The 24,831-nt window shown below is 62.5% G+C and overlaps 2 protein-coding genes across 2 annotated transcripts in view; both read left to right on the plus strand.

Moving 5' to 3' along the window:
• ATP5F1D (ATP synthase F1 subunit delta) overlaps positions 1–1,566 on the plus strand; it is a 3,099-nt gene extending 1,533 nt beyond the window's left edge. The window contains exons 4-6 of the mRNA XM_015886078.1: positions 200–288; positions 704–831; positions 1,434–1,566. Of these exons, the coding sequence (XP_015741564.1) occupies positions 200–288; positions 704–826 (212 nt within the window). The 3' untranslated portion in view covers positions 827–831; positions 1,434–1,566. The remainder of the gene's footprint in view (positions 1–199; positions 289–703; positions 832–1,433) is intronic.
• An 8,204-nt stretch (positions 1,567–9,770) lies between these two features.
• On the plus strand, positions 9,771–19,149 carry MIDN (midnolin). The gene is made up of 8 exons (XM_015886327.2): positions 9,771–9,962; positions 11,079–11,301; positions 12,004–12,091; positions 12,371–12,433; positions 16,369–16,755; positions 16,996–17,128; positions 17,234–17,539; positions 18,303–19,149. The coding sequence occupies exons 2-8, from the start codon at positions 11,084–11,086 to the stop codon at positions 18,563–18,565; spliced, it is 1,458 nt and encodes a 485-aa protein (XP_015741813.1). The 5' UTR covers positions 9,771–9,962; positions 11,079–11,083; the 3' UTR covers positions 18,566–19,149.
• The last annotated feature ends 5,682 nt before the right edge of the window (positions 19,150–24,831 follow it).

Raw genomic sequence — 24,831 nt, forward strand, 5'->3', positions numbered from 1 at the left:
TGCATCCCCTATAGGAGTGGGTTGCGTCCCCTATAGGAGTGGGTTGCGTCCCCTATAGGAGACGGTTGCATCCCCTATAGGAGTGGGTTGCGTCCCCTATAGGAGGGGTTATAGGTGAACTCTGAGGTCTGGTTTTGCTTAAGGAAGCCATCAGGCTGCAGCGGTTGATCCCATACTGACCCATTGCTGTTGTTCACAGTGAGCAGCGGCTCCGTCACGGTCAATGCAGACTCCACGGTGCAGGTGCTGGCAGAGGAGGCGGTGACCATGGACATGCTGGATCTGGCTGTGAGTATTGCACAGCACTGGGGCTCTGTGCCCCGCTCCTCTCATGTGGGGTTGCTGTCTCAGGGTCTTCCTGTGGCTGCACAGCCCCTGTCAGGTCCCATCTCCCCACCATCACGTGCTGCTCGGGATCAAAGGCTGCTCCTCCCTTCTAACTGCATGGAGAGGAAGCCTTGTGATTGCCACCCCTTCCCCAGCCTGAATCCCTGCCCTTGGGTAGATGCAGTCCTGCCCCATCCCACCCTTCTTCACCCCAGGAGCAGCATTCCCATAGCAGAGCCTGCCTGCAAAGGGCCAGCCCAGTGTATGAACCCACAACCTGCTTGGGGCTGAGTGCAGTGAGGGAGAAGGGGGGAGCTGAGGGTCCCTGTCCTGCTCTGCGCTCCTAGTGATGCATTTCTTGTGCTCTCACATTCAGACTGCAAAATCAAACCTGGAGAAGGCCGTCTCAGAGATGGCTGCTGCCTCCGACGAAGCTTCTAAAGCCGAAGCCCAGATTAAAGTAGAAGCCAACGAAGCTCTGGTTAAAGCCTTGGAATAACGGGGGTAAGCATGACCTCATCCCAACCGGGTAGCAGGGGCTGTCCCGGGGCCACTAGGTGGCAGCCGCAGCTTTGGAAGCCCAGGGCTGGGCCAGGCACAGCCCACGGTCACGAGTGGGGCCCCATAGGGACGGGCAGCCCGGGGGCTGGCCATGCAGCAGGCTGCGTTCCTGGGGCCCCGCAGGGAGCGGTGCGGCCTCTGCTCCGTGTACACTCCCTTCCCACTGCAAACAAACAGCTTCTGTCTCGGGGGAGGTGAGGCGAGGCTTGCTTACCTCGTGGCCCATTTTCTCTGTGCCCTGCTAAGACTGTGTGTGCCTCATCCCCTTCCCTTCCCACGTGCTGGCAGCCGGGAGGCTCGCTGTGTGGCGTTGTGCTGTGCCTGGCAGGTGAGTCACTGCAGCTCAACTGGCCTCTCCCTGGTGCAGGTAGAGCAGGGCAGCTCTCTGCTATCTCCTGAGCTCTGGTCTTTGCTGCTCTTTGGCCCTTGAGGTCAGGTCTGAGTTGGGTGGGGGGGTCACCCAGTGGCTGAGCCATCAGATTGGGATCCATTGCTCTGCTGAGCCCACCCTGCATTCAAAGCGACTCCTCCTCTGTGTATTGCAGGAATCCCACTGACGCTCTAGAAAAACCCCAGACTGTCCTACTTGTTCTGGCTTCCCCGTTTGTACAGATGGTGTGGGACAAATGGAGGCGGGAGAAACGGCTCTGATCCATTAAAAGGAAACACAGTCCTGTCTTGTGGCGTCTCACCTTCTTCCCATGCAGCACAAATGGCCGGGGATGGGGCAGGGTGCGGTGTTACCTCCTGGGTTGCAGTTGGGGATCCCTTTGGAAGCTTCACCCCATCAGGTAGATTTGGTGGCTCTCTCCTCCCTGTGCTGCCCCACCAGCACAGAAGGAATCTGCAGGGCAATGCAGCTCCATGCTGAAGGTTTCTTTCCCCCCCACCCTCCCCCAGCTTTGCTCAGCCTCCAGGAACCACATTGAGTCGGTTGTTTCTGCACAGTCCTTCCTGCAGCTGGACGGCAGCTGCCCAGCTCTGACCCTTCTCCCTGCTGCTGTGGGCTGTCACCGCTTCCCTTGCATGTGTGTTGTGCAGAGCAGGGGGGAAATCTCCCTCTGCTCCTTGGAGACAGGCTCAGAGTGAGAGGGAAGCAGCTGCTGTGGGCGGTGGGGGTCTCTGTCAGTGGGGGTGTTGGTTGTGCTGCACTAAAGCTGCCCTCGCTTTGGGGCTGTGCAGCACTGTTAGAGGGGCAGCCCTGGTGTTCCCTGTGCAGGAGCTGCTTCCTGACACAGCGTGGCTCAATGAGGGGCCCAATCCCCACAGCAGACGCCTTGAGGACGCATTTTGCCAACAGGCACCATCTGTTTTCAGGCTGTGAGCTCACTGCCGTCCTCCCCACACGCCTCCAGTGGGGATTTCAGGTTCCCTCTGCCACACACAGCAATGACAGAGGGCTTTGGGGGGGGTCTGAGGGGCTGCCGTCCCCATGGCACACAGCAGCACCCCCCCCCCCCAATTCCCATCCCCTCATCCCTCCGTGCTGCCTGGAGCTCACACATTGGACTGGGTTATTTTCAGCCCTGCCACCCAGGATGTAATCTATGTAATCTGTGCTGCCTCCTCACCGCCACCTCCTCCCCCTCCTCTCTTTCTCCTTCCCCCCCCCCCCCACTTCGACAAGTGATCAAAAATAGTGCCTGCGGTGTTAGATTTCTCGCTCAGGAGCTTATTAAAAGCCTCCCCGTCCTGACGCTCAGCCTATTTGAGGATCAACCCAGTCCCACTTTCCGAGCCTCTCCTTTCCTTTCCCCTTTTTTTCCCCCCCCTTCTCTTCTCCCTTTTCCTTTTGCTCATCAAGGTCAGACGTCGGTTCTGTGCATGAGCAAAGCCCTGAAAGCCGGAACGAACTCAACATTAATGGGGGAATAACGGGGGCCGTGCTGGCCGCGCTGCCCTCGGTGCCGGCTGCTATTTGCATTGCTCCCTGCTCTCTTTCCGACGGAAGGTGGCTGCGTTTTGTCATCGGATGGAGCAGCGTTGGCGAGGCTGGGAAGCCGGGAACGGCTGGCTGCTATTTTTAGGATGGGGGGGGGGGAAAGAAGTGTTTCCGTCAGCGTCCTCGCATCAGCTCTTCCCACTGCCCGCAGCCAGCTCCATTGGGACCAGGGGAGGGGGAGAAGGAGGGAGGGGGGGTCGTGGTGCGACGTGCTGCCTGCTGGGACATGTAGTTGGGGGGCGGGGGGCTCAGCTCTGCCCCACATCTGGGGTGGGGGGGATGGATGTGTCACTCTGCGCCTGCTTGTTGTGCTGTGCAAGGGGGGGTTCAGCCATGCTGCTGTGGGGAAGGGGCTCTGCCTGTATTGACCCCCCCTCCACCTTAATGATGGCCAGGAGAGGGGCTGAGGGTGCAGGGAACACTGTGGGTCATCTCCAGGCTCAGGGCAGTGCTGTGACCCACGTTTGGTGCTGCAGAACTGGGGATGTGTGCCCCACAGTGCGATCCTATGGCTGATCATCCCCTTCTCTCCTCTCCAGCATATCCTGCTGTTGGGGATTTATGCTTCAGCTGAAGCTCATTACAACCCACAGTGAACTCCAGGCATCCCTGCAGCATCCATCCATGCATTCAGGTGGGATGAGAGCCCTTTCCCTGCCATATAGGGGATGCAGTGCAGCAATACAAAGTGCTGTGCTCCAAAGGGAAGCACAACAGCAGCACACCAAGCCCTGGGCACAGCCTGCCTTCTATCCACCCCCCCTGTGGGCAGCGATGCGTGCTGGAGGGCTGGGCTGCCTGGAAAGCTGCGTGAGCAGAACTGCGTCCTTCCTTTTCCACCCAGTGCTTCTTTTTTGCCTGTGACTTCCATCTCCTGCTGCCAGATGGAGGGTGGGGAGCAGAGCATCGTGTCCCTGCCGGCGCCTCTGCTCCTGGGGGAGCACTTGCCGGGAGGGGCTGAGAGCTGCTGTCAGGTCCCAGCACTGCAATCCCCCCATTGCAGCCTTGTTGTATTTCCATGCTCCTGAATGCAGGGGAAAAGTCTGAGCTCTCCATGGGGGGGAAAAAATCACCCACCCCAACCCTGCAACAGAGCCAGGATCCCCCCCTTGTGGCACTGAGTCATGGGGCAGAGCCACCCCCAGCCCTGCCCAAAGCCACAGTGCCTGTCCTTGCATTGCAGTGTGTGTATAGGGGGGGGGAGCAGCCCCAGATTGGAGGCTTTTGTGGGGTGGGGGCAGAGCTCCTCCCCCCCTTCATATCAAGGCCTCGTGACACTGGAGGGCAGCGCAGTGTGGGAAGGGCAGCAGAGCACGGTGTGTCCTTGCGCCATGCTGCCCTTGGGTGGATGAAGGCCACGTCCTCACTACTTCCTTCTCCGGGAGGGGGGAGAGCATTGCTGTAATGATTAACCTGTGCCATTCTGTCCTACACTCTGTTTTCCTCTTGGTTTCCAATGGTGGAAAAGGCTTTTTACCTCCAACCAACCACCACCCCCTGTCCCCTACACACAGGGAAAGTCTCATCTGGATGCATGCAATGGGAATGGGGGGGGTTAACATGGGGGAAACTGAGGCACAAAGGGAGAAGGCTGCTATGGGTGCATGAGCCCTGGGTGGGGATGGATGCTGTCTGTGCTCTGTGCATGGGGTCACCGGGATGTGCAGTGCTGGGATGGGGGTCCCAATGAAGCCCCCCCTCCTCTACCACCCCCTGCCCAGGATCAGGACCCACATAAAGCAGGGGGGGATGGAAGGAAGCGGCTGCCAGCTGGGCTCCATGCCGGCCACAAAGGCAGCCCAGAGAGCCTGAGTGGAATGAAGTGGCGTCCAGCCAGGTTCCCACGGCAGCCCCAGTTCAGAAAATAGGCCCAGAGCTGGCAGTGGTTGCTGCAGAGACCAACAGGGTGCTGCAATGCAGGGGGGGGGGCTCAGCCAGGCCCAGGTGTGCATGGTGGGACCCCCCTGTGTGGGGCCGGGGCTGGTGATGGAGCTGAGCCCCCAGGCTTTTATTTCTGCTGCCCCCAGCAGCTTCACCCTGTGTAAAGCCATGAGGTTTTGTGAACGCTGCAGCCCCACAACTAGACCTGCCTCCAGCCCCACATCCCCCCCACACTGATGGGGAGGAAGCGGCTGCAGCTGGTGGGGCCTTTCCTATGGGTTGGCGCCTGCATGGGGCCGGGATGGGGGATGGGGGGGAAGCTGGGGGGCTGGGGAGCTGCCCTCAGGAATGCCCCCACGCCGCGCTTTCATCCGCGCTGCCTCAAAGGGCGCCTGTGTGCAGGAGAGCCGGGTATAAATAGCAGGGATTGAGGCCTGCCGTGACACTGGAGTCCCTTCTGCCACCGCCACCTTGGGTGCCCCCCCTCCTTCCCCCTTTTCCACCCCCCCTCCCTCCCCGCAGCACCTCAATGGGGGCATTGTGCACCCACGGCCCCTTTGGGCACGTCCCCTGCAGCTGCTCAGCCTGACCCCATCCGCTCCCTCCTCGTGCTTTGGGGCCATCCGTGCACACAGCGATGTGGGATGAGGGACCCCCAGCTGCCCCCGAGCAGCGCTGTCACAGCCCACCCCCCACAGCAGGAGTGGAGCAGGCTGTGGGGGTGGGGGGGCTCTGCATGGCCGTGCTCCTTTGGGTGCCCATCCCATCCCATCCCATCCCACCCCATCCCATCCCATCCCATCCCATCCCATCCCATCCCATCCCACCCCATCCCATCCCATCTGGGAGCTGACTCCCTCTGCTTTGAGCACGTGGGTGCCGCTCAGTCCCTTCTCTGCAGTGATTTCCTGCCCAACTTTGGGTTTCTCTTTTGCTTTTGTTCAGCTCTTGGGCCAAACATCCCCTGCCATGCACCCCCCTGAGCCCCCCAACACCAAGGGCTGATGCGATGGGCTCCTGGAGACACACAGTTTCATCTCTCATCCTGACCCATCGCTGCTCCATCCCATCTCCCCCCACCCAGTGCCCACATCAGTGCTGCATCCCACACACAGCCCCATAGATGCATTTCAGGGCCAAGGTTCCCCACTGGGAGCTGCGGGTTCTATGGGGATACAAAGGTTTAACGCGGGTTGCTGGGCTCCCTCTGATCCTTCCGCCCATTATCTAATCAGAGCCGTATGGAACAGCCCGGTGCTGTATGTGAGTCACTTCCCCAGTTCCCCACAGGTGATGCTGGGCTGTGCTGAGCCGTCACCCTGCAGCGTCGTGGTGGCATTGGGGAATGCAATGCAGTGAGTCCGGCCCTGGGTTGGATTCCTGCACCTCTTCTCAGCTCCTCATTGACTCACTGACCCACACGTCACTTCCACACCAACCTCAGCTCCTTCAGATGGGATTTGGGCACAGTGTGGTCCCATGGATGGGATGCAGTGTTGGGGTGATGCTCCCTATGCAGTGCTGGCACCATGCAGGGTCTGGATCAGTTCCTTCCTCTATTCCCAGTATAAAGCTGTGGCCCCACATCCCTATGGGAGCTGGGGAATGGACAGAGGCAGCTCTGAGCACACCAAGATCTGCTGTGGGGCACTGAGCTCTTCTGATGCTGTGGGGTGGGAGGTGTGGGGCAGAAGGTTTCACCCCCCACTGTGCACTGTGGGAACCCACTGTCCCTACCCACTGTGGGGTGCACAGTGCAAGTTGGGGTGGCTGCTCCCCAATGTGTTGGTATTGGGCTGCCCCATTGTGGCTTGTATTAACCCCATGTGGGCTGAGTGATGGGCAATAGGGGGCAAATCCCCCCAGTCCATGAGCTGAGGAGTTGGGCTGCATGAGGATGAAGGCACAGGTCCTTCCCCTGCCCAGGGCTGGCGACTTGCTTAAGCATTTGCAATAATTATAATAATAATAATGATAATAATAATAATAATAACACCACCACCACCACCAGGCTGGGTGTCGTCTGGCTGCCGGAGACGGTGATTTAAGGCCTAGCAACACAAGTGGCAACGGCTGAGAAACAGCCAAGTGGAGTGGATTGAACGGGGACAGATCCCAACATGGGCTGCTGCAGAGCTGCAAAGGGGCTGTCGGGATCAGGTGCTCCATATCCCATAGCAGGAGGGGTCCCTGCAGCCCCCCTTTACCCAGCCTCATAGGGCTGTGAGCCCACATTTGCAGCACTGAGGCTGGGTTGCACTGATGCCAACTGAGGGAAGCAGCCAAATGGCAGCCCCAGAGCTTGGGGCCGAGGGCTGGTGCTGCCCGGGGTCGGCCACGTGCCAGGGTTGGCACGGAGCTGCTCTCCTGCGTCACCACGGATGGAGCTCGACGTTCCGAGGGGCTGGGAGTGAGCTCAGGGTGCTCAGAATAGTGCTGGCCTCAATGCGGGCAGCACGGCCAAGTATGGCCCCATACCTGGGCTGCTATATCCAGGGGATGCGCCATCCCTCCTGGGGCTGAGCCAGCCCGTGTGGCTGCGTTGGGGGTCAGCACTGAGGGCTGCTTTGTGAGGTCTCTCCTATGGGATGCATCACCTGTGGGTGCTGGCTGAGCCCATAGAGCACTGCAGGGTGCCCCACAGCACAGAGGTGAGGCTGGGTCCAAGTGCCAAGGTGTCCCCAGCAGTGACACCCGGACACGCTGCCAGGGGCCACCAGGACACGTTCCCAAGGGCTGGGAAACACACGGAGCCGATTGTACGTTTCTAAGGACACACCTGGGTGTTTACAGCCCGGCAGCGTCACCAACACACGGCGCTGCCCAAGGACACCCCACCCACCCCAATGCACCCCCAGCCCCAATGGGTGGGGGGGGTTCTGCTTGGGGTCATGTACAAAGCTGATTTTGGGGGGGGGGGGGCTGTCGGTCCTTCCTTCCTCACCACTCAGCTCACCTGAGCTCACCGTGGTGACACCAATGACCATCATTGCTGTGACTCAGGTTGAGCTGCTCATCCCGGGTGGGGAGGAGAAGGAGAGGGTTTGTGGGGGCTGTGACCCCACTGCAAAGCCGACAGCTCCCCCTTGCATGGGGCCTGGGGTGGGTAGGGGTGAAGCGGTTCAGCTGCACGGCGCTGCTGGGGTGTGTCTGTGAGCCCTAAGCTGGCCCTGAGCCCATGGGAACGCTCCCACTCACTGCTGGAACTCTGCACTGCGTGCCCCACACCAGCCCTGCACCCTATGGGGGTGGCCCTGCACCCTATAGGGGTGGCCCTTCTTCATTCTGTGTTGAGAGCTCAATGGTGGCACTGGGAAAAGGGCCCCTGCCTCCCCCCCCCCGGGTTCCCCAGGCTCCATCCCTGCTTTGCTCTGCAGCAGCAGCAGCCCCTGCTCCCCTCCTTCCCTCTTCCCTCACTCTCTGCCCTCATCCCATGACCCCACGCCTGCGAGGGGAATGCAGACTTGCGATAAAAGCAGCGTTTGCCAAAGCTGCAAAATCAGACAGGAATTCAATCCAAAAAGAGGAGGGGGGGGGGGAGGAGGAAGGGGGGGAATAAAGAAAGAACCAAAACAGAAGAAAGAAGGGAGAAAAGAGCAAAGCTGCAGCCTGGGGCTGCTGCGGGATTTCCCCAAAGAAGGAGCCCTGGGAACTCCCTTCCTTCCAGGGACAGCACTTGAAGAACCCAATGAGGTTTGGGATCCTGGGAGGTGCCAGCAGTGCCCCCCCCCGCCCCCCCCAGCTCAGCCCCTGCAGCGGGGATGGGGCCTTGCAATGGTGTCCCCTGGGACCCCACATCTCTTCTTGTATGGCTGACGGGTGGGGTGTGCAGTGTGGGGTGCAGCTGGGGAGCATTGCAGGGCATTGCAGAGCATTGCAGAGCATTGCAGAGCAGTGGGACTCAGCGCCGTTTGCTCGTCTCGTCGTCTCTCCCCGAGCAGCTCCGGTTTGGGGTTTGGGGAACGTTCCCCCTGGAGACCCTTCGCTGCAGAGCAGTGATTATACCCGAGTCTGAGCGTCATCCTGAACGATTTATTCCCAGGGCAACCCAATAAACTAAACACACAAAATCGGGGCTGTTGGGAGCCCTGGGATCTCCAGGCACCGTCTCTCTGGAGACCCCAGATCCCTTTACCTGAACCCGCAGCCACACGCACCGCCTGGAGCTGCCTATTTATGGCTGCACCGGGAGGGAACAGAGCGGGGCTGGGGGCTCCATCACACCCCGTGCCATCACCGAGTCCCTTTGTCCCCTTGCAGACCCCAACCGTGGGGTCGGGACAGGATGCGGATGTGGCTCCGTGGGCCCCCAAAGCCTCGTTCCCGTGGGGGTTTCTCACCCACGCAGCGCTGTGACCGCCGGAGGGGCGGCACAACGGCCCGGGGAGAACAATGGCGCTGCCCGGCCCCCTCCCGGGGACAATAGCACAGCGGTGCCTCAGCTCATCTCCCCCCCGAGAGCGGGCGGGGGGCGCGGGGCTGTGCCACAAAGGCTCAGCCTCTACCACCCCGAGGGGCCCCGCTCCCACCCGGCACAGAACGGCCCCGACAGCCGCGGGGTAGCGCCGTCCCCCCGGGGCTCCGTGCGCTGCTGCCTCGAGGGGACGGGGGGGCGCTTGGCCGGCTCCTCCCGCAGAGTCTTTGTGTCCCTTCATTGTCTGCGGGCGGTCAGACAGGCTGAGCTCCCGGGGGTGTTTTACCGGGGCTCCCACCGATCCGACGTCGCGTCGTCCCCTTCCCAGCGCCGGGAGGAGGCGGCCACCCCACAACCCCCCCCATCCGCGAGGCGGAGCTGCGGTGGCACCGGAGGCAGCGCTGGGACCGGACCCCTCCACACACCCCGAGTGGAAGAGCCGGAGCTCGGCAGGGAGCGATCAGCCCCGGTGCACCGAGAGCCGGAGGGGGGGGAGCACCGGGACACCTCCCTCCCTCCCTCCGGGAGCAGGTGCGGCCGAGCCGAGGCCGCTGGCGGGGCCGGTGCGGGGCCAGGCCGGTCCCTGCCCCCGGTAGGAGGCTCCACCCTGGGCGGTGCGGGATAAAACTTGGGGCACCTCCCCGACGGTTCCGCGTCAGGCTGCGCTCCGACCGCTCGGCACCGGGCAGCGCTTCGGGGGGCACCGCTCCGAGCCCGAGACCTCACGGAACTTTTAGGGACCCTTTGAATTCCGCCGTTCCTTCCCCCCCCCCGGTGTTACCGGAGGCGGCCGAGCTCTGATTGCAACGGGATCAACGGGGCAGCGCTCTGGGCTCGGTGAGTACCGGCTGAGCGGGGTGAAGCGGTTCCGTGGGGGGGGGGTTCAGCTCGGATGTGTGTATTTATGGGGGGGTTTGGGGGGGTCCCACTATGGGCTCTTTGCGGGAAGGATTGTCTGTAGGGCTTCGCTCTCATCCCTATGAGGGTCCGCATCCAGCCCCATGGAACCGCGGCGTGGAACGGCTCCGTGGGGGCTCCGGGTGCTCTGTGTGTGTGTGTGTGTGTGTGTGTGTGCCCCCCCCATTTGGGTACAATGGGGCCGGCAGGGGGCGCCCGCGCTGTGCTGACTCATGGCCCCCCCCGGTGCCGCCGTGGCCGCTCCCCCCCCCATCCCATCCCATAACCCCAACCATCCCAATCCATCCCATCCCATTCCAATCCATCCCAACCATCCCAATGGCGGCACCGGGCATTGCGGGGGGGGCACCGGTCGTACCGTTCCCCCCCCCTCCTTTTTTCCTTTCCAAGTCTCCGCTTCCCAAGTGGGGGCCACACAGGTTGGGTGTCCCCCCCTGGTTCTCCATGCCCCCCCCCCATGGGGTCCATTCACGTTTATCCCCCCCCGGTGCCGTTTATTCGCCCCCCCCCCCCATTCCGGGCCCTTTGTTGTGCGGCCCTGGATTATGAATGGCCGCGAGGGCGCGCGGGGGGCGGAGTGGGCGTGGCTTCAACAGCGTGGGAGGAGGAATCCGGATGGCCCCGCCCACGTTTATGCCACGTGAGAAATAAATCCTCACCACTCATTGGACCGACGCGAAGATGTCGGAATGTCACACGGTTTCCCATTGGTCCGTTGAGCCGGAGGAGACGGAGTGAATGAGGGCGAAGCTCCGCCCCCCCCCGTTCGGACGTTGTTCCATCGGAGCCGCCCCCGCCCCCCCCGCTGCTCTCAGTGCTGGAGCTGCCGGTTCGGCGGCTCCGACCCCGAACGATCCGAACCGAACCCGACCCGAGCCAGGATTCCGCCTCCTATTGGGATTACAGCTCCATTTCTCCAACCATTCCCCTCTCGGATCGCAGCCCCCCCCCCCATCCCCCATATCCGCCGCTCTTTGTCCCGCACCCACCGCCCCATTTCCTTACCCCTTATCCCCCCCCCTCCATCCCCTTTAGGCCGCATGGAGCCGCAGCCCGGCGCTCGGAGCTGCAGCCGCGGGGCCGCCCCCTGCGACCCCCTCCCTTCGGAGCGCCCCGTCCATCTGTGCATCCACACCACGACCGGAGCCCGGTACGAAGTTGCGGTTCCACCGGACGAAACGGTGGAAGGACTCAAACGGCGGCTGTCGCAGCGCCTCAAGGTGCCCAAGGAGCGCCTGGCGCTGCTGCACAAAGACAGGTACGGAGCGACCCCCCCCCATTATCACCCTCCTCCTTCCCCCCTTTCCCCTACGCGGCCCCAATTCCTCCAGGGGGTGGAGGGAGAAGGAGGGGGGGGGGGGGTTGGACGGGGGTTGGCTCCGTGCAGGCCCCGCGCTGCCCCCGCCGGGTCGCTCTGTTGGGCGGTGGGGCCGGCCGTGGCCCGCGGGGCTCCGTGCGGCGCCGGGCGCTGCCCTTTTTGTTCTATGCCTCAACTTCGACGGCGAGGCCTCAGCGCCGCCCCCCCCCCCATATACAACACACGACACACCACACACTCACACAGTCACACACACACACCTTGCCCCCCCCCGCTCCCCTCCACCCCCCAAATGTCCTCCTCCAACTCAGCCGCGGGGGCGGCAGCTCGGGGGGGGGGGAGGGAGGGGAGGGGGGAGTCCTTTGTCTGACAAAGGGCGCGTGGGGGCGGCCGCTTAGACCCCCCCCCTTTTCCTATCAACTATCACCAGCCTGCCAGTGGTCGCAGAGCCCCTTAAATAGCCCATTCCAAAGCCGCAGAGCCCCCCCCCGGAGCAACCGATGGCAGCGTGTGGGGAGAGCGTTGTGGGCTTAATAGGGGGGGCTATGGGTGTTCGTGGGGCCTTCGTACCCCCCCCCCCCCCTTCCCCTTCGTGTTATCTGCCGCCCCCGGAGCCACGCTGACCTCTGTGCTCTCCTCCAGCCGCCTCAGCTCCGGGAAGCTGCAGGACCTGGGGGTGGTGGAAGGCAGCAAACTGACCCTGGTGCCCACTGTGGAAGCCGGCCTGATGGTGAGTGTGCCCCCCTGTGCCCCCCCCGTTATGTATCTATCCATGTATCTATCCATATATCTATCCATATATCTATCCATATCAAACACCCCGTGCATGCAGGATGCAGCCCCCAGCCCTGGCACCCAGCAGCACTTTCCTATTGCTGTGTAGAAATAGTGGAAGTGACACTGTCATCACGCAGCCACCCCCTCCTTCTCTACATTTATGATGTTAATCCCCCCCCCCCTTCCTTTTTTCCTTATATATTTATATATCTTTTTCTCCTTAATTTCCCAGTCTCAGGCATCCAGGCCGGAGCAATCGGTGATGCAAGCGTTGGAAAGCTTAACTGAAACTCAGGTGAGAGGCTGCGAGACAAAGAGCTCCATAGGAAGGGGGGGGGGGGGCTGCTATGGCCCCTCCTGGCCCCATCCCCTCCTCCCCCTCCCCACGTTCCCCTCCAGGAGGGGTGGCAGTGCTGTGGGTGGTGCCCGGGGCGGTCACTGGGTGTGGGGAGGTCCCAGCAGCTCAAACAACCTTGAGTGTGTGTAGGGGGGGGGGAATGTGACTCAGCCAAGGTCATCCAGCAGGCTGTTAAGGGGGGGGCTGTGGCCACCCACCCTATAGTGCAAGGAGCTTATAGGGCTGTGCAGCCCTTTAGCCCCCTATTGATAGAGGGGAGGGGGGTTGCTGCGGTGCTCGCCGTGCATTGGGGTTAGCATCACTGTGAGGTCTGGCTGTACCATCAGAATGGGGGGGGGTCTGTGCTATGAGGGGGGGGCTGTTCCCAGGGCTGTGTTGCTCACGCAGCTGCCACCGAGGTGGAATTTACCCCCAGCCGCGCCGCCCCGGCTCTTTGTTTTCAGTCTCTTTTATTATTACTGTGTTCAACTCCTTCCTTCCTCTCTCCGGACGGTGCGTGGATGGCTTTGAAAAAGGGGGATTTATGCGTTGGGGTTTTGGTGGTGTTATTGTTTGCTGTTGGCTGTTTTATGGCTGCATTTGGGAAAGGGGGACTGTGCTGACAGTGTGGGGTTGGTGGGGGTATGGCTGTGTGCCCCCCCCCCATATTGGGATGCTGTGAGGGTCAGAGCTGTCCTATATAGTGAAAGGCTTTGGGTGATATGGGGTGTCCTTGGCTTTGGGAAGCAGTTTTTAACCCTCTGTGGGCTGAGATTTGTGTTGTGTTGGAGGTGGGTTCTGACCCCATCTGGGGGGGGTTCTGGTTCTGCTTTGTAGTATCTTGCTGTGGGGGGGGGATGGTCGTGGTGTGTGTCCTGGTGGGGCTGTAGCACCTTGTGATGTGTTGGGGCTCATGGTGGGGGGGGCTGTGAGCTTGGGATGCCTTTCTGCTTATTGGGGGGATGTAGATATTAATGTAGCTTTGCTGGGGGGGGGGGGGGAAGCAGCTCTATGGCTGCTGCCCACCGCTGGTTCTCCAGGGTCTGTGATTTCCAGGAAGCCATTGGCGCTGTGCAGAGGAACTGCCAGCACCTGGGGGGCGGAGAGGAGGAGGGGGGGGGGAGATGGAAGAGGGAGGGGGGGGGGCAGGAAACCACTCCTCTCATTCAATGCCTTTTGCTCGCGCTTGCCTGCGTCACACATCCTCTGGCAGCGCTGTGCCGACTTCCTCTGGGGGTGGGGGGGGGGTTGGGGGGGAGGCCAGGCATTGCCACCCCCCTCCCAGGTGCCACAGGGAAGTGGTGATGGTGGTGATGGCAGGAGGTGATGCTGTGCTGCAGCTGAGCACCAAGGGGGGGTTAAAGGGGGGGGTTATGGGGGCGGTGCCCCTGTTAGCAGGGCATTATGCCCGTAGATCTGTTCTCTATGACCTCGGCTCTTCCTTTCCTGGTCTTTGTGCCCGATCTGGCTGCGCTGGGGGGTTGTGGGAGGGTTGGGGACGTGTTGTGCCCTGTAGGGCTGCGGTCCGTCCCCGGGGTTGTGGTTGAAAAGAATGTGATTTCTCAATGGTGGCTGTGAGGGGCTCCAGCCCTGTGTCCTTCTTGGCATGGAAAAAACCCTGAGCTGTGCTGGGGTCCCAGCTGTCAGACACAGCTGCACCCGGCTGGAGAGACTGAAGGGCTGGGATAGGGATGGGGGGGGGGTCACTTCCTGCTCCAGGTGGTGGTGGGGGCAGCTCCTGGGGGTCCTCTGGGACCCCAACCCCCAACAGGGGACCCTTGCTGGGGGGTTGGGGTCCCCTTGTTGGGGGTTGGGGTCCCCTATGGGGTTTGGGGTCACACGGGGCCATGCGTTGGAGCGAGGTGGGAATGCAGCGTTCTCTGACTCATCGGTGTTTCTCAGAAGCAGCCGGAGCTGCTCACCCCGTCCATCCCTATGGGCCCACAGCCCAGCACCCATAGCACCCCAGGGACATGGCAGGACCCCATGGGACCCCCAGAGAGGGGAGTGTGGGGGGTTAGAGGCTATGTCCCCCCCCCATAGCAATGCTGTGCCCCTATAGTCGTCCTGCGTCGCAGTGGTGGGGAGGGACGGGGGCCGTGGGCGGCAGCAGGAGCTGCTGGGTGGGACGTGTTTGCATTGGAGCGGCCCCGGTTTCGCCTGGGGGGGGTTGGCAGCGTGGTGTGGGGGCAGGAATTGGGAGCCCCGGAGCCGGACCGGCTGCCCTGCCCTGCCTGGGGGGGTTGTAGGGTGCTGGAAGGGGGTGATGGGGCAGTGTGGGATAAGCACAGTGTGTGGGTTGGGGGGGGGGGGCTCGCTGTAATGAGGGGTCAGGTGGGGCCCAGCAGGTGTGAGTCAGATGGGCTGTGCTGATGGCAGGGGGAGGTGTGGGGCTGCTGAGTGCACAGCTGGGGGGGGGGGGTGATGGAAATATGGGCTGTGATGGGTGTCCCCACCGTGCTGACCCCATTCCCACGGGTGGCTGTGTGCTCTGTGGTGCTTTATGGTGGAGAGGGGACAACAGTGACCCCGAGGGATGGGGACAGAGCATTGTGCTAAAGGGGAAGGGGGGGGTTGGAGCTGCTGCCCGCGTTCAGGTGCTGTGCACACACGTGTGTTTGCACGCCTGCCCACGTGCCCGGCTCCCGCCCCCTCGCCCCGTAACCTCCATGTCCAGAGCTGCAGTGTCTCCTTCACGCCCACCTCTTCCTCTGCAGCCTCCGCCTGACACGCTCAGGGCTTTGCTGTGGGTATTTTTAAAGCTGCTTTTCCCACGGCTTCTCAGAAGCTGCCTCCGTGGGATGGGGCGAGTGGGGACCAGGAATGGAAGGGGAGGGGGGGGGGGGTGGATGGGGAGCACCCAGTGCTGAGGGTTGACCCAGGACCGGGTCTGTGGATGGATGAGGGGGGGGGTTGTGGGTGGGTGACGTGTGTTGGGAGCTGCACGTGACAGCTGGGGAAGGCAGAGCTGAAGGCAGAGCTGGCCGTGCCCTGGAATAGCTGCTCTGGGGGGGGCGGTGGCGTCAGAGCCATTAGCTGTGACCTGATGTCCTCCCACTGCTCTGCTCAGCCCTTCAGCCGTGGGGGTGTGAGGTGTAACAACCCCCCCCCCCCCCCAAATCCTCCAGCATGGGAAGCAGTGCAGCAGCACAGTGGAAAGGGGGGTCACAGCCTTTACCCCCCCCCTTTCCCTCTCTGGAGCAGTGTTGGGGGCTGTGCCTGTATTTTATGCTTCTGGAGATGCTGTGTGGGGCTGGGGGGCAGCAGATGGTGGGGATCAACCTCTTTCCCCCCCTGTCCTGCAATCTGGACAAGGTCAGCCCCCGCTCTCATCTCTGTGCTGCCATCACCTGCCTTAGGGCTGCACAGGGGCCACCCTACAGGCTGGGGGGGGGGGGGGGGGGGGGCTGTTCTCCCCAGTACCCCAAAACCACATCGATGGGCACGGAGGGTCCTGGCATGTCCTTACCTGCATCCTCCCCAACCTCGTTGCTCCCCATACCCACCTCCCATGTCGGTGCTGGGGGGGTGGCTGGCTGTGTTAAAGCTGCGTCAGCCCCAACCCTGCCCTGCCTGCGGGCGCTGTGGGTTTGGGGAGGGCAGGCACAGCACAGCAGCTTTGTGCTGGGAGATGAGGGCGGAGGGGCAGGAGGGAGGGAGCTGTCAGCTGATGGAGCTGGCACTGCAATGGGGTCGTGCAGGGACGCGGCTGCTCAACGCCTGCCCCATGCAGCCAAGGGAAGGGGTCACCCCTTGTGCTGTGTGTCCCTTGGACCACATGGCTCTGGCTCAGCTGCAATGGGGTTGTTCTGTCCTTGTCTGTGCTATGGGGGGGGCTCAGTGCCATGTGCCCGTGCTCTGCCTGACGTTGTTCCTTCTCTCTCTCCCCCCAGGTCAATGACTTCTTATCGGGCCGTTCCCCGCTCACCCTGGCTCTGCGTGTGGGTGACCATATGATGTTCGTGCAGCTCCAGCTGGCGGCCCAGCAGAGCAGCGGGCAGCTCCAACACCGGCACGTCATCGCCAGCCGCGGGGAAACAGGAGCCACCAACAGCCCCCATTGCCGGACCCTGCACGGCAGCTCCAGCTCCGGCTTCACCCGCATCCCCGTGGTGCCCTCCTGCCCTCAGAGCCCAGCTCCCAGCCCCACACCCTCCACGCCGGCCCCCCCTGTGTACTGTAATGCCCCCCACCCCGCTCCCGTCACCGCTGGGATGTTCCGGTCGCACGGTGCCAGCACGCAGACAGTGAACAGCAGCGTGGTGTCCTCCTGCTCAGAGGTGAGCTGGGTTGGGGGGGTTTATGTGGGTTAATGGGGGCTCTGAGGGGCTCAGGGTGCCATAAGGATTTATGCTTATAGCTTTGAGGGCGAGTGCTGCTCATCTTCCATTGCCAAACATGGCTGGTTGGGGGTGCAGGGTGGGCTCTGGGGGGTGCAGGGTGGGCTCTGGGGGTGCAGGGTGGGCTCTGGGGGTGCAGGGTGGGCTGTGCTGACCCCATTTCCCCATCCATCCCTATAGGTGGACTGCAGTATGCGTGGTGGTTCCTCACCCAGCAGCAGCCCAGCCCCCAGCGCCCGCTCCCGCAAACCAGGGGCTGTCATTGAGAGCTTCGTCAACCACGCGCCTGGGGTCTTCTCAGGGACCTTCTCCGGTACGTGCAGCTGATGGATGGGGGGGATGGAGGGGTCACAGTGGGGGCTGTGAGTCTGGGGAGGGATCAGTGGGTTTATATCTCCTTTGGTCTTCCTCCCCCCAGGCACTTTGCACCCCAATTGCCAGGACAGCAGCGGGCGGCCGCGACGGGACATTGGCACCATCCTGCAGATCCTCAACGACCTCCTCAGCGCCACGCGACACTACCAGGGCATGCCGCAGTCCTTGGCACAGCTCCGCTGCCAGACACAGTTCTCTTCTTCTTCCTCCTCCTCATCTTCCTCACCTCCTGCATCCCCGGACCTCACCACCAAAACTACCTCAGAGCCGCTACCTGCGGCTGCAGCATCCGCTCCTCTGCACCCCGTCGTCCAGTGCCAAAGCCAGATCCGGATGTGCAAGCCCAGTGGTGAGCAATGGCCCTGGGGGGTGTCACAGGGGATGGGGAGGGGGGCACCACAGGGCTGGGGCTGTCCCTGTTGAATGGGGGGAGACAGGATGATGCTCTTTGCTCACCCCCTGTCAATTCCTACCCCTCTGGGATGGGTTTCTGCAGGCAGGGAGGTGGGATGTGATGCTCAGCTGGCTCCCAGTGCTGCCCCCCACCCAATGCTGCCCCCCACCCGGTGCTTGTGGGTTGCACACCCTCTTCCCTCCCCCATCAGCACGATTTGCATAGAGAAAAGAACTGAAACTGAAGGGTCTCGCTCTCCCCTTCACTTTATCTCTTCCTTTTCTCCCTGTGCTGGTTGGGGGGGGGGGTGTAAGAACTCTGTGCCCCATCCCTGCCCTCAGTGACACCAGGGCTGCTACATGGGGACCCTCTATGTCTCACAGTGCAGTGTGGTGGTGGGGGCAGAGCTGTGCCCTCCCCCCAGCATAGCAGCCCCCAGCCCATATTGGGGCTGTATGGATCTCATATAGAGCAATGGCTGGCCTTTATGGCCACTTGACCCCCCCCTCCCCACCCATAGACCAGCAGATGATGCCAAAGTGCCCCCTATTTCCATAGGGGTCCTGGCAGTGCACAAGGTCACTCAGTGCTCAGCAATGATTTCAATCCCCATCCCAGGCATCCAACAGGGATCCCAACCCCCTCTCTATCACCTTATGACCCTACAGGTGGGACCCCCAACCCCAATCTGACCCCCTTTTTCCCCCCCTTTTTGCAGGGGATCGCTTGCGGCAGACGGAGAACAGGGCGACGCGTTGCAAAGTGGAACGGCTGCAGCTGCTGATGCAGCAGAAGAGGCTGCGCAGGAAGGCAAGGAGAGATGCAAGGGCTCCTTATCATTGGTTACCCAACCGTAAATCCTCCCGTACCAACAGCAACAGCAGCGTCTCCAGTGAGGGCAGCCTGGACCTGGACTTCGAGGACTCGGTCTGGAAGCCAGAGGTCAAAGCAGACATCAAGTCTGAATTCGTCGTAGCATAGAGCCGGGCTGCGGCCGCGGACTCGAGTCGGTGGGGAGGCCAACACACAACCCCCCCCCTCCTCCACCTTCCCTGTGACCCCCCCTTCCCCCTCCACCACCACCCTATTGAGGATGGGGGTCGTGTTTCTGTTGTGTCTCCAGCTCCTATGGATGTGGCTGTGCTGAGGAGGGGAGAGAGGTGGGAGCTGCTGCTGCCCCCCCCCCCCCCCAAAGCCCCCCACCCCACTCTGAGCTGAGTCCTGGTGCCGGTGGGGGGGGGGGACCCTGGGGATCAAAGCTGCTCTTTGGCTGTGAACAGGGGCTCAGCCCCCCCCCCCAAAATGGGCAGCAGGAGGCGAAGTCTCTTTGGAGGTGCTGGGGGCCCCCGCCAGCCTTTGTGGGGGGGGGGAGGCGTTTGTTTCCCTTCTCTTCTATATGTAGCATTGCTCGGCTGTGGGGCTGGGCAAACCCCCCCCCCTCTTACCTTTAATGTCCACGTGTGCAGGCATGGCGAGGGGGGGGGATATAGGGGGGAGGGGGAGGGATAACAGACAATGCCACGCGTGTGCCTGGTGCCGCAGCCGGGTGGGGGTGGGAGGGGAGGGGGGGGGGGGCTTCATTTGGGTGTTTTTTAATTACAATGATTTTCTTTGGTTCTTGGAGGCTGGGGGGGTTGGAATTAAGGACCAGGCCACATCCCTCCAACAGCCAGAGCTGAAGTGCTGGGTCCTACCAGACCCCCCCCCCCACCCCCCCCATATCCTCCCCCCTTTCCCACCCCCCAACCTCAGTTGGTGGTGTTTGCTGTTTTTTGTTGTATGTTTTTAACTTAAAGGAGGATATGGGAGGGTGGGGGGGGTGGAGGGGAAAGAAATCCCCAAGGTAAAAACAAAACGGCCCCCAACACTATAGTGATGGTACCTGCAAGTTGGGGGCGGGGAAAAGATGGGAATGGGGGGGGTGGGGCTGGTTATTTATAGACATTGACCCGACACTGAGCCAATACTGACATAGTCTTGCAGTAGGCCGTAGGAAATCTTTCTTGTCCCACTTTATTTTATTATTATTATTGTTATTATTATTATTTGGGTCAGGAGATTCTGTGCAAATAGACGACACCCCCCCTCCCCTCCACCCCCCCCCTTCACCGTGCTGGTGTTCTTTTTTGTCTGTAAAGTCTTTTATGTGTGTATGCGTGGTTTTGGTTTTTTTTTTGGGGGGGGGGGGGGGTTGAGGATGGAGGGGGGGGGAAGGAAAAAGAGCAAAACTTTTTGGTCTTGAAATATTTTATTTTTTATTTTTGAAATAAATTTGGGCAGTCTCCATGAAACGGTGCCTGTGTGTGAATGGGGGGGTTTGTGTTATGGGGGGGGGGGGGGACACCGAGTTGTTAATATCCCCCCATCTCCTCCTCAACCCCCCCCCCCCCCCCCCATTGCCTCGCTTTTCCTCCTGCAGCCCCAGACATGCATGTGGTCTCCTTTATAGGTAAGCACGTTGCACCCTTGCTTTGCTTTGCACTTGCATGTTGCCTTGCACAGCTCTGTGCACACACAGCCTTGCACAGCTCTGTGCATGTAACCTTGCTATGCACACACTGCATTGCACACCCATGCACTCTTGTACATCTCTAAGCCCTTGCACACCCCCTTCACCATCCTGGCACAGCTCTGCATGTAACCTTGCTCAGCTATTCACACCCTTGCACAGCTTTAAGCCCTTGCACACCCCGTTCACCAGCCAGCTTGCACACCTACACCCCATCACGCACATGGCCTTGCACTGCCTTGCACACACAAAGGCCGAGCGTGCAACCAGCCCTGCAGGAGGAAGGGAAACCCAGCAGCAGGGGGATGCCCTGCAGCCTCTCGTTTCTCTTAGCTTGGGGGGGGGGGGGCGATGATTTCGGTGCTCCCCCCGTTCCCATCGCTGTCCCCGGGGCTGCTCCGACCGCCCCGTCCCGCTGGTTCCGCCGCTGCCCGGAGCGGTGCCGGTTCCACCGGCCGGTCTGTGCGTCACGTCTCGGTTCCCTCCCGTTTCTTCTCTTTCCCCACCTGCAGCAGCTTCGTTTCCCCGTGGCGTTCCCCCGCCCTGGGGAAGGTGACGGGTTGGGGAAGGCCGTGGGGACTGGCGTCACAACCCGGCCCCGCTCCCGTCGGGTCCCCGGGTGGAAAATGCCGGTTCGAAGGACGGCGACGTTCCGGGTACGGGACAGGAAGGCGGGGGCTGGGAGCGCTGCGGTCCCACGGTGGGGCCCGACGGAGGCTGCGGGGATGGGGATGGGGGCGCGTTGAGTTGGGTCGGCCGCTCTATGTGGGGGCTGCAGCTCTATTCCTTTCCTTCCCCCTCCCTCGAGACACACCAGGAGCGGTGCGACCCCCGGTTGGGGTATGACCCCCATGGCCATCATTTGGGGAGGGGGCAGCCAGGCTGCATCCCCCCGCTGGGACAATATCCGCTGAGCACAGGGGACACGGGAAGGGACACAGAGCTTTGGCACGGCGGAACAGCAGCATCAACAAGCGTTACCCAGCCGGTCAGTGCCCCCCCCATACACACACACACCGCAGCACCGGGGGGGGTCTCTCCGGGCCGGGTGAGGAAGTGGCTCCGTTTCCCGCAGGGCGATGCTCTGCAGCTCCGGGCTCCCGCTGCCAACCGCGGCCTTGACGTCAATTCGGGGAGGGCGAGCCCCGGGCCCACCCCCCCTTCTCCCATGTCCCCCCCCCCGCACCCCCGGCCCGCATCGCTCACGCCTAATTTGGCAACGGGAAGAGCCGCAGCTCAACGCCCTGCAGCAAATGGCAGCGGCCTTAAAAGGCAATCCCTGCCCGGGCAGGCACACACAGGGACACGCACATGTGTGCAAGCTCACATCTGCTGTCTGTGTGCACACGAGTGTGAGCAGGGCATGCAGGCAGGCAGCAATGCATGGGGATGCAGCAATGCATGGGGATGCATGTGTGTGCAAACAGCTCCTGGCTCCGGGACCCCCACATTGGGAGGGGGGGGGGGGTTTCCTCTTGCAGACTCCCTGCCCACATCCTGGGCTCAGTGGGTTCATGGGTCCCATGTGGGATGTGGGGCTGGCCCCATAGTGTGCAATGGGCCAGGCATTGTGATCCAACATGGCATCGCATGGCTGTCCATGGCCAGGCTCAATGCAGCACAGCTGCCCATGGGAGCTGCCTGTGTTTGCAGCACAGCAGGATGGAGACAAGCTGGGACACCTCACTGTGCCACTGGGTGACATCACTGCGCCCAGGGCTGATTGATGGAGCTGATAACACTCATATCAGGGGGGGTCCTGACACGGGTGGGGGTGGTTGTGCAGGAGCTGCTGTCCGTGCACCTGGGCAGGCCCTGCAGCCTGCTTTGCTCAGCGCCTCCTGCACCAGCCCAGCTCCACACTCACTCCCTGCCTGCCCCAGGCCAGGCCCACGCCGTCCCACTCCTCCCAGTATGAAGTAATGCGGCGTCGCTGCTTTGGTGTGGTGTGGGCTGCCAGGGGAGCAGGGCTGTCATCATGCTGTGTCTTATGTGTGTGTGCAGCTGTGCACGTGTGTGTGTGTGTGTGTGCATGCCCAGGGCAGGGGGTGTTTGCAAATGGGCTGCAATGGAGATAGTGTGTGTGTGTGTGTGTGTGTGTGCAGCACCTGCATGGGGGGGCTGTGCCCTATTGTGGGTCACCCAGATGGGGCGGTGCCCTATTCCAACACCCTGAGGTGCAGCCCACGGCCGCTGAGCACAGCAAACCCCACACCGAGCCTCAGTGGGGCAAATATTTGCCTTCAGCCTTAACACGCAGCTCAGGGTGACCCTGACCTGCCCAGCACCAGAGGCACAGAGGGGCTGGTGGGTGCGGGTGGGTTGGACCCGGTGCCCCCCAATGCTGCCAGCACAGCCCCCGCAGCGCAGGGTGCGTCGGGCAACACCCACCGTGGTGAGAACTGCAGTGCAGCAGCCCTCCCGTCACACCCGTGGGGCCAACGAGCACCCACAGCCACAGCCCTGCTGCATGCCAGGCCCTTGCACGGCCCCCCCCTTACACACACAGCCCCCCCTTGCACACACACCCCCCCCTTGCACACTCAGCACCCCTTGCACACTCACCCCCACCCCCTTGCACACCAGCCTCCAGCACACACGGTTGCACACACACACCTGCACTCTCGCCCCATTACTGCACACCCCATGCACTGATTCCCCCCCCCTGGGGTTGCAGCCCCCTCCCGTGGTTCTGCTGGTGCTGCCGTGCTGGGCACACGGTGGTGGCTGCTGGCAAGAGCCGGCGCTGGCGCGGCTGTGCCAGACACCGGGTGGGCGATGGATGCTGCAGCAGCCAGGAACACAACGTCTGTCCCATTGTGCACTGAGACAAACCCCAACCCCCCTTATAGGGCTGCAGGCGGCCTCCAACCGGGGGGCACCTATGGGTGCAGCCTGTCCTGTCTCCTCGCCTCTGGGGATCGCTTTGGGGCATGCAACCCCCCGCACACACGCTTGGCCCGGTGTAGCCGTGGGTTGCAGCCCCTCCATGGGGCCCCTATAGCTGTGGGGCACGGTGTGGGGCTGCGGCCCTGCAACCCCAGTGTGGGGCGCGGAGGCGGCCGTGGGGCGGGGGGAGGCCGGGGAGGGAACTGCCGGCGCAGGGACGGGATCCTGGAATTAAAAACATTCCAGGAACTGACTTTGAACCAGATAAAATAACAAGCGCCGCAAGGAATGTCTCACCCCACCCCCCCCCTCGGCCGGCCGGCGGCCTCCAGCCCGCCCCAACCCCACACTGCTCCCAGCCCCACACCGCTCCCAGCCCCACACCGCTCCCAGCCCGGCCCCAAACCGCCTTCAACCTCCCTCCGCCCCACACGTGTCCCAGGGGCCCTTTACACGCGTGTGCAAGCAGAACACGCAGCCCAACTTGCACAAACGCAACGAGGCTGCGAGTGTGCAAGGAGAGTGGGCACACTGCTGCTGTGTGTACACGGCCCCCCCCCCGGCTCCCCCTGCTGCTTGGCCCCGTTCCGCAGCCCGCAGCGTCGTGCCGGGGCGGTGATATCACGGGGGATGCGCAGCCAGGGGGCACAGCGCCCAGCTCCGCTCCCCGGGGGGGGCGGCCACGCAACTCCCCCGCATCGAGCAAGGAGCTGGGCTGGGGTCCGAGCTGCAGCCGCCATCCTCGTGTGCTGGGAACACACCGGTTTGGCTGCGTGGCTTTGTATGGAAGCCCTTTGTCCCCATTGCCCCCCCAAGCCCGTGGGGAGCCCCGTGTGGTGTCTTCCAGCTGTGTTAAGGGGGGGGGGGTCTCCCGGTGTTGTAACCCTGACTGCCGGGAGGGAGCGGGGCCAGAGGGCAGCTCCGGTGCGTCACCGTGTTGAGGAGCTCGAGGAACACGCGTGACGTCCGCAGGGCACCGAGCCACTGCGCCCCCCCCGCCGCGATAGCAGAGGCTGGCACCGGGGCCGCCCGTTCTCCGGGTCACAGGATGGGGGGTGCCAAGCCGGTTCCCTCCCCCCCTCCCTCCCTCCCTTTCCCCGTCAGCCGCTGTGAGAGCAGATGGGGAATGCGTGGGGCTTTATATAGCAGCGGGACCCACAGGTAGCAATGCGTCAGAGCGGGTGACGCAGCCCTGTGCACACCCCCACTGCTGGGTATTGGGGCTGTGTGCCCCCCCCAGGGTCCTGCCCTAGTACTGGGGCTATGGGGGGGCTCTGTGTGCAGTGGCCCGGCCGTGCTGCGTGTGCAACACAACTCACACGCGTGTGCAACGCTCAGTGTGGGGCTGCGTGTGTGCGGGGCTGAGTCAGCCCCCAGGCAGCCCGGGAATGCCCCCTCCCAGCCCCGCGTGTTGTAACGCCGCTTCCTCCGTCGGTCCCCGTGCTGGGAACGGGCTGTTCTGGGGACGATGACAGCGAGGGGCTGACCCAGACCCTGCTGGGAAGATAAGGCGGTGCCACGCTGCCTCCATCCTTCTGGGAACCGCTGCTGTTATCAGAGTGTGTGTGTGGGGGGGGAGCAGGGGGACCGGCAGGGTTGAGACCCATTGGGACGCCCCTTCCTCTATGCAGTGCATAGGGCACCATGGCACAATTAAACGGAGTTTAATTAATGCAAGTTGAGAGGGGTCCGCATAGAGGGAGGAGCCGGGGCAGATGCCGTGGGGCTGCAGGGCAGGGCAGCCCCCACTGTGCCCGTGGATCCCATAGAGGGGGGTGGTAGGTTCTATTAGCGGCCTCGTGCCGATCCGCAGCGCTATGGGGCTATGGGGGGGGGCGAGGACTAGGGG

The sequence above is a fragment of the Coturnix japonica genome, chromosome 28 (genome assembly GCF_001577835.2).
Source record: "Coturnix japonica isolate 7356 chromosome 28, Coturnix japonica 2.1, whole genome shotgun sequence".
NCBI classification, from domain to species: domain Eukaryota; kingdom Metazoa; phylum Chordata; class Aves; order Galliformes; family Phasianidae; genus Coturnix; species Coturnix japonica.

What these genes read in the sequence shown, in the direction of transcription:
- MIDN (XM_015886327.2), top strand. Translation starts at nt 11,084, where the DNA reads ATGGAGCCGCAGCCCGGCGCTCGGAGCTGCAGCCGCGGGGCCGCCCCC. An exon ending in GCGCTGCTGCACAAAGACAG is followed by an intron (nt 11,302 to 12,003) that starts GTACGGAGCGAC and finishes GCTCTCCTCCAG; the next exon opens with CCGCCTCAGCTCCGGGAAGC. An exon ending in AAAGCTTAACTGAAACTCAG is followed by an intron (nt 12,434 to 16,368) that starts GTGAGAGGCTGC and finishes CTCTCCCCCCAG; the next exon opens with GTCAATGACTTCTTATCGGG.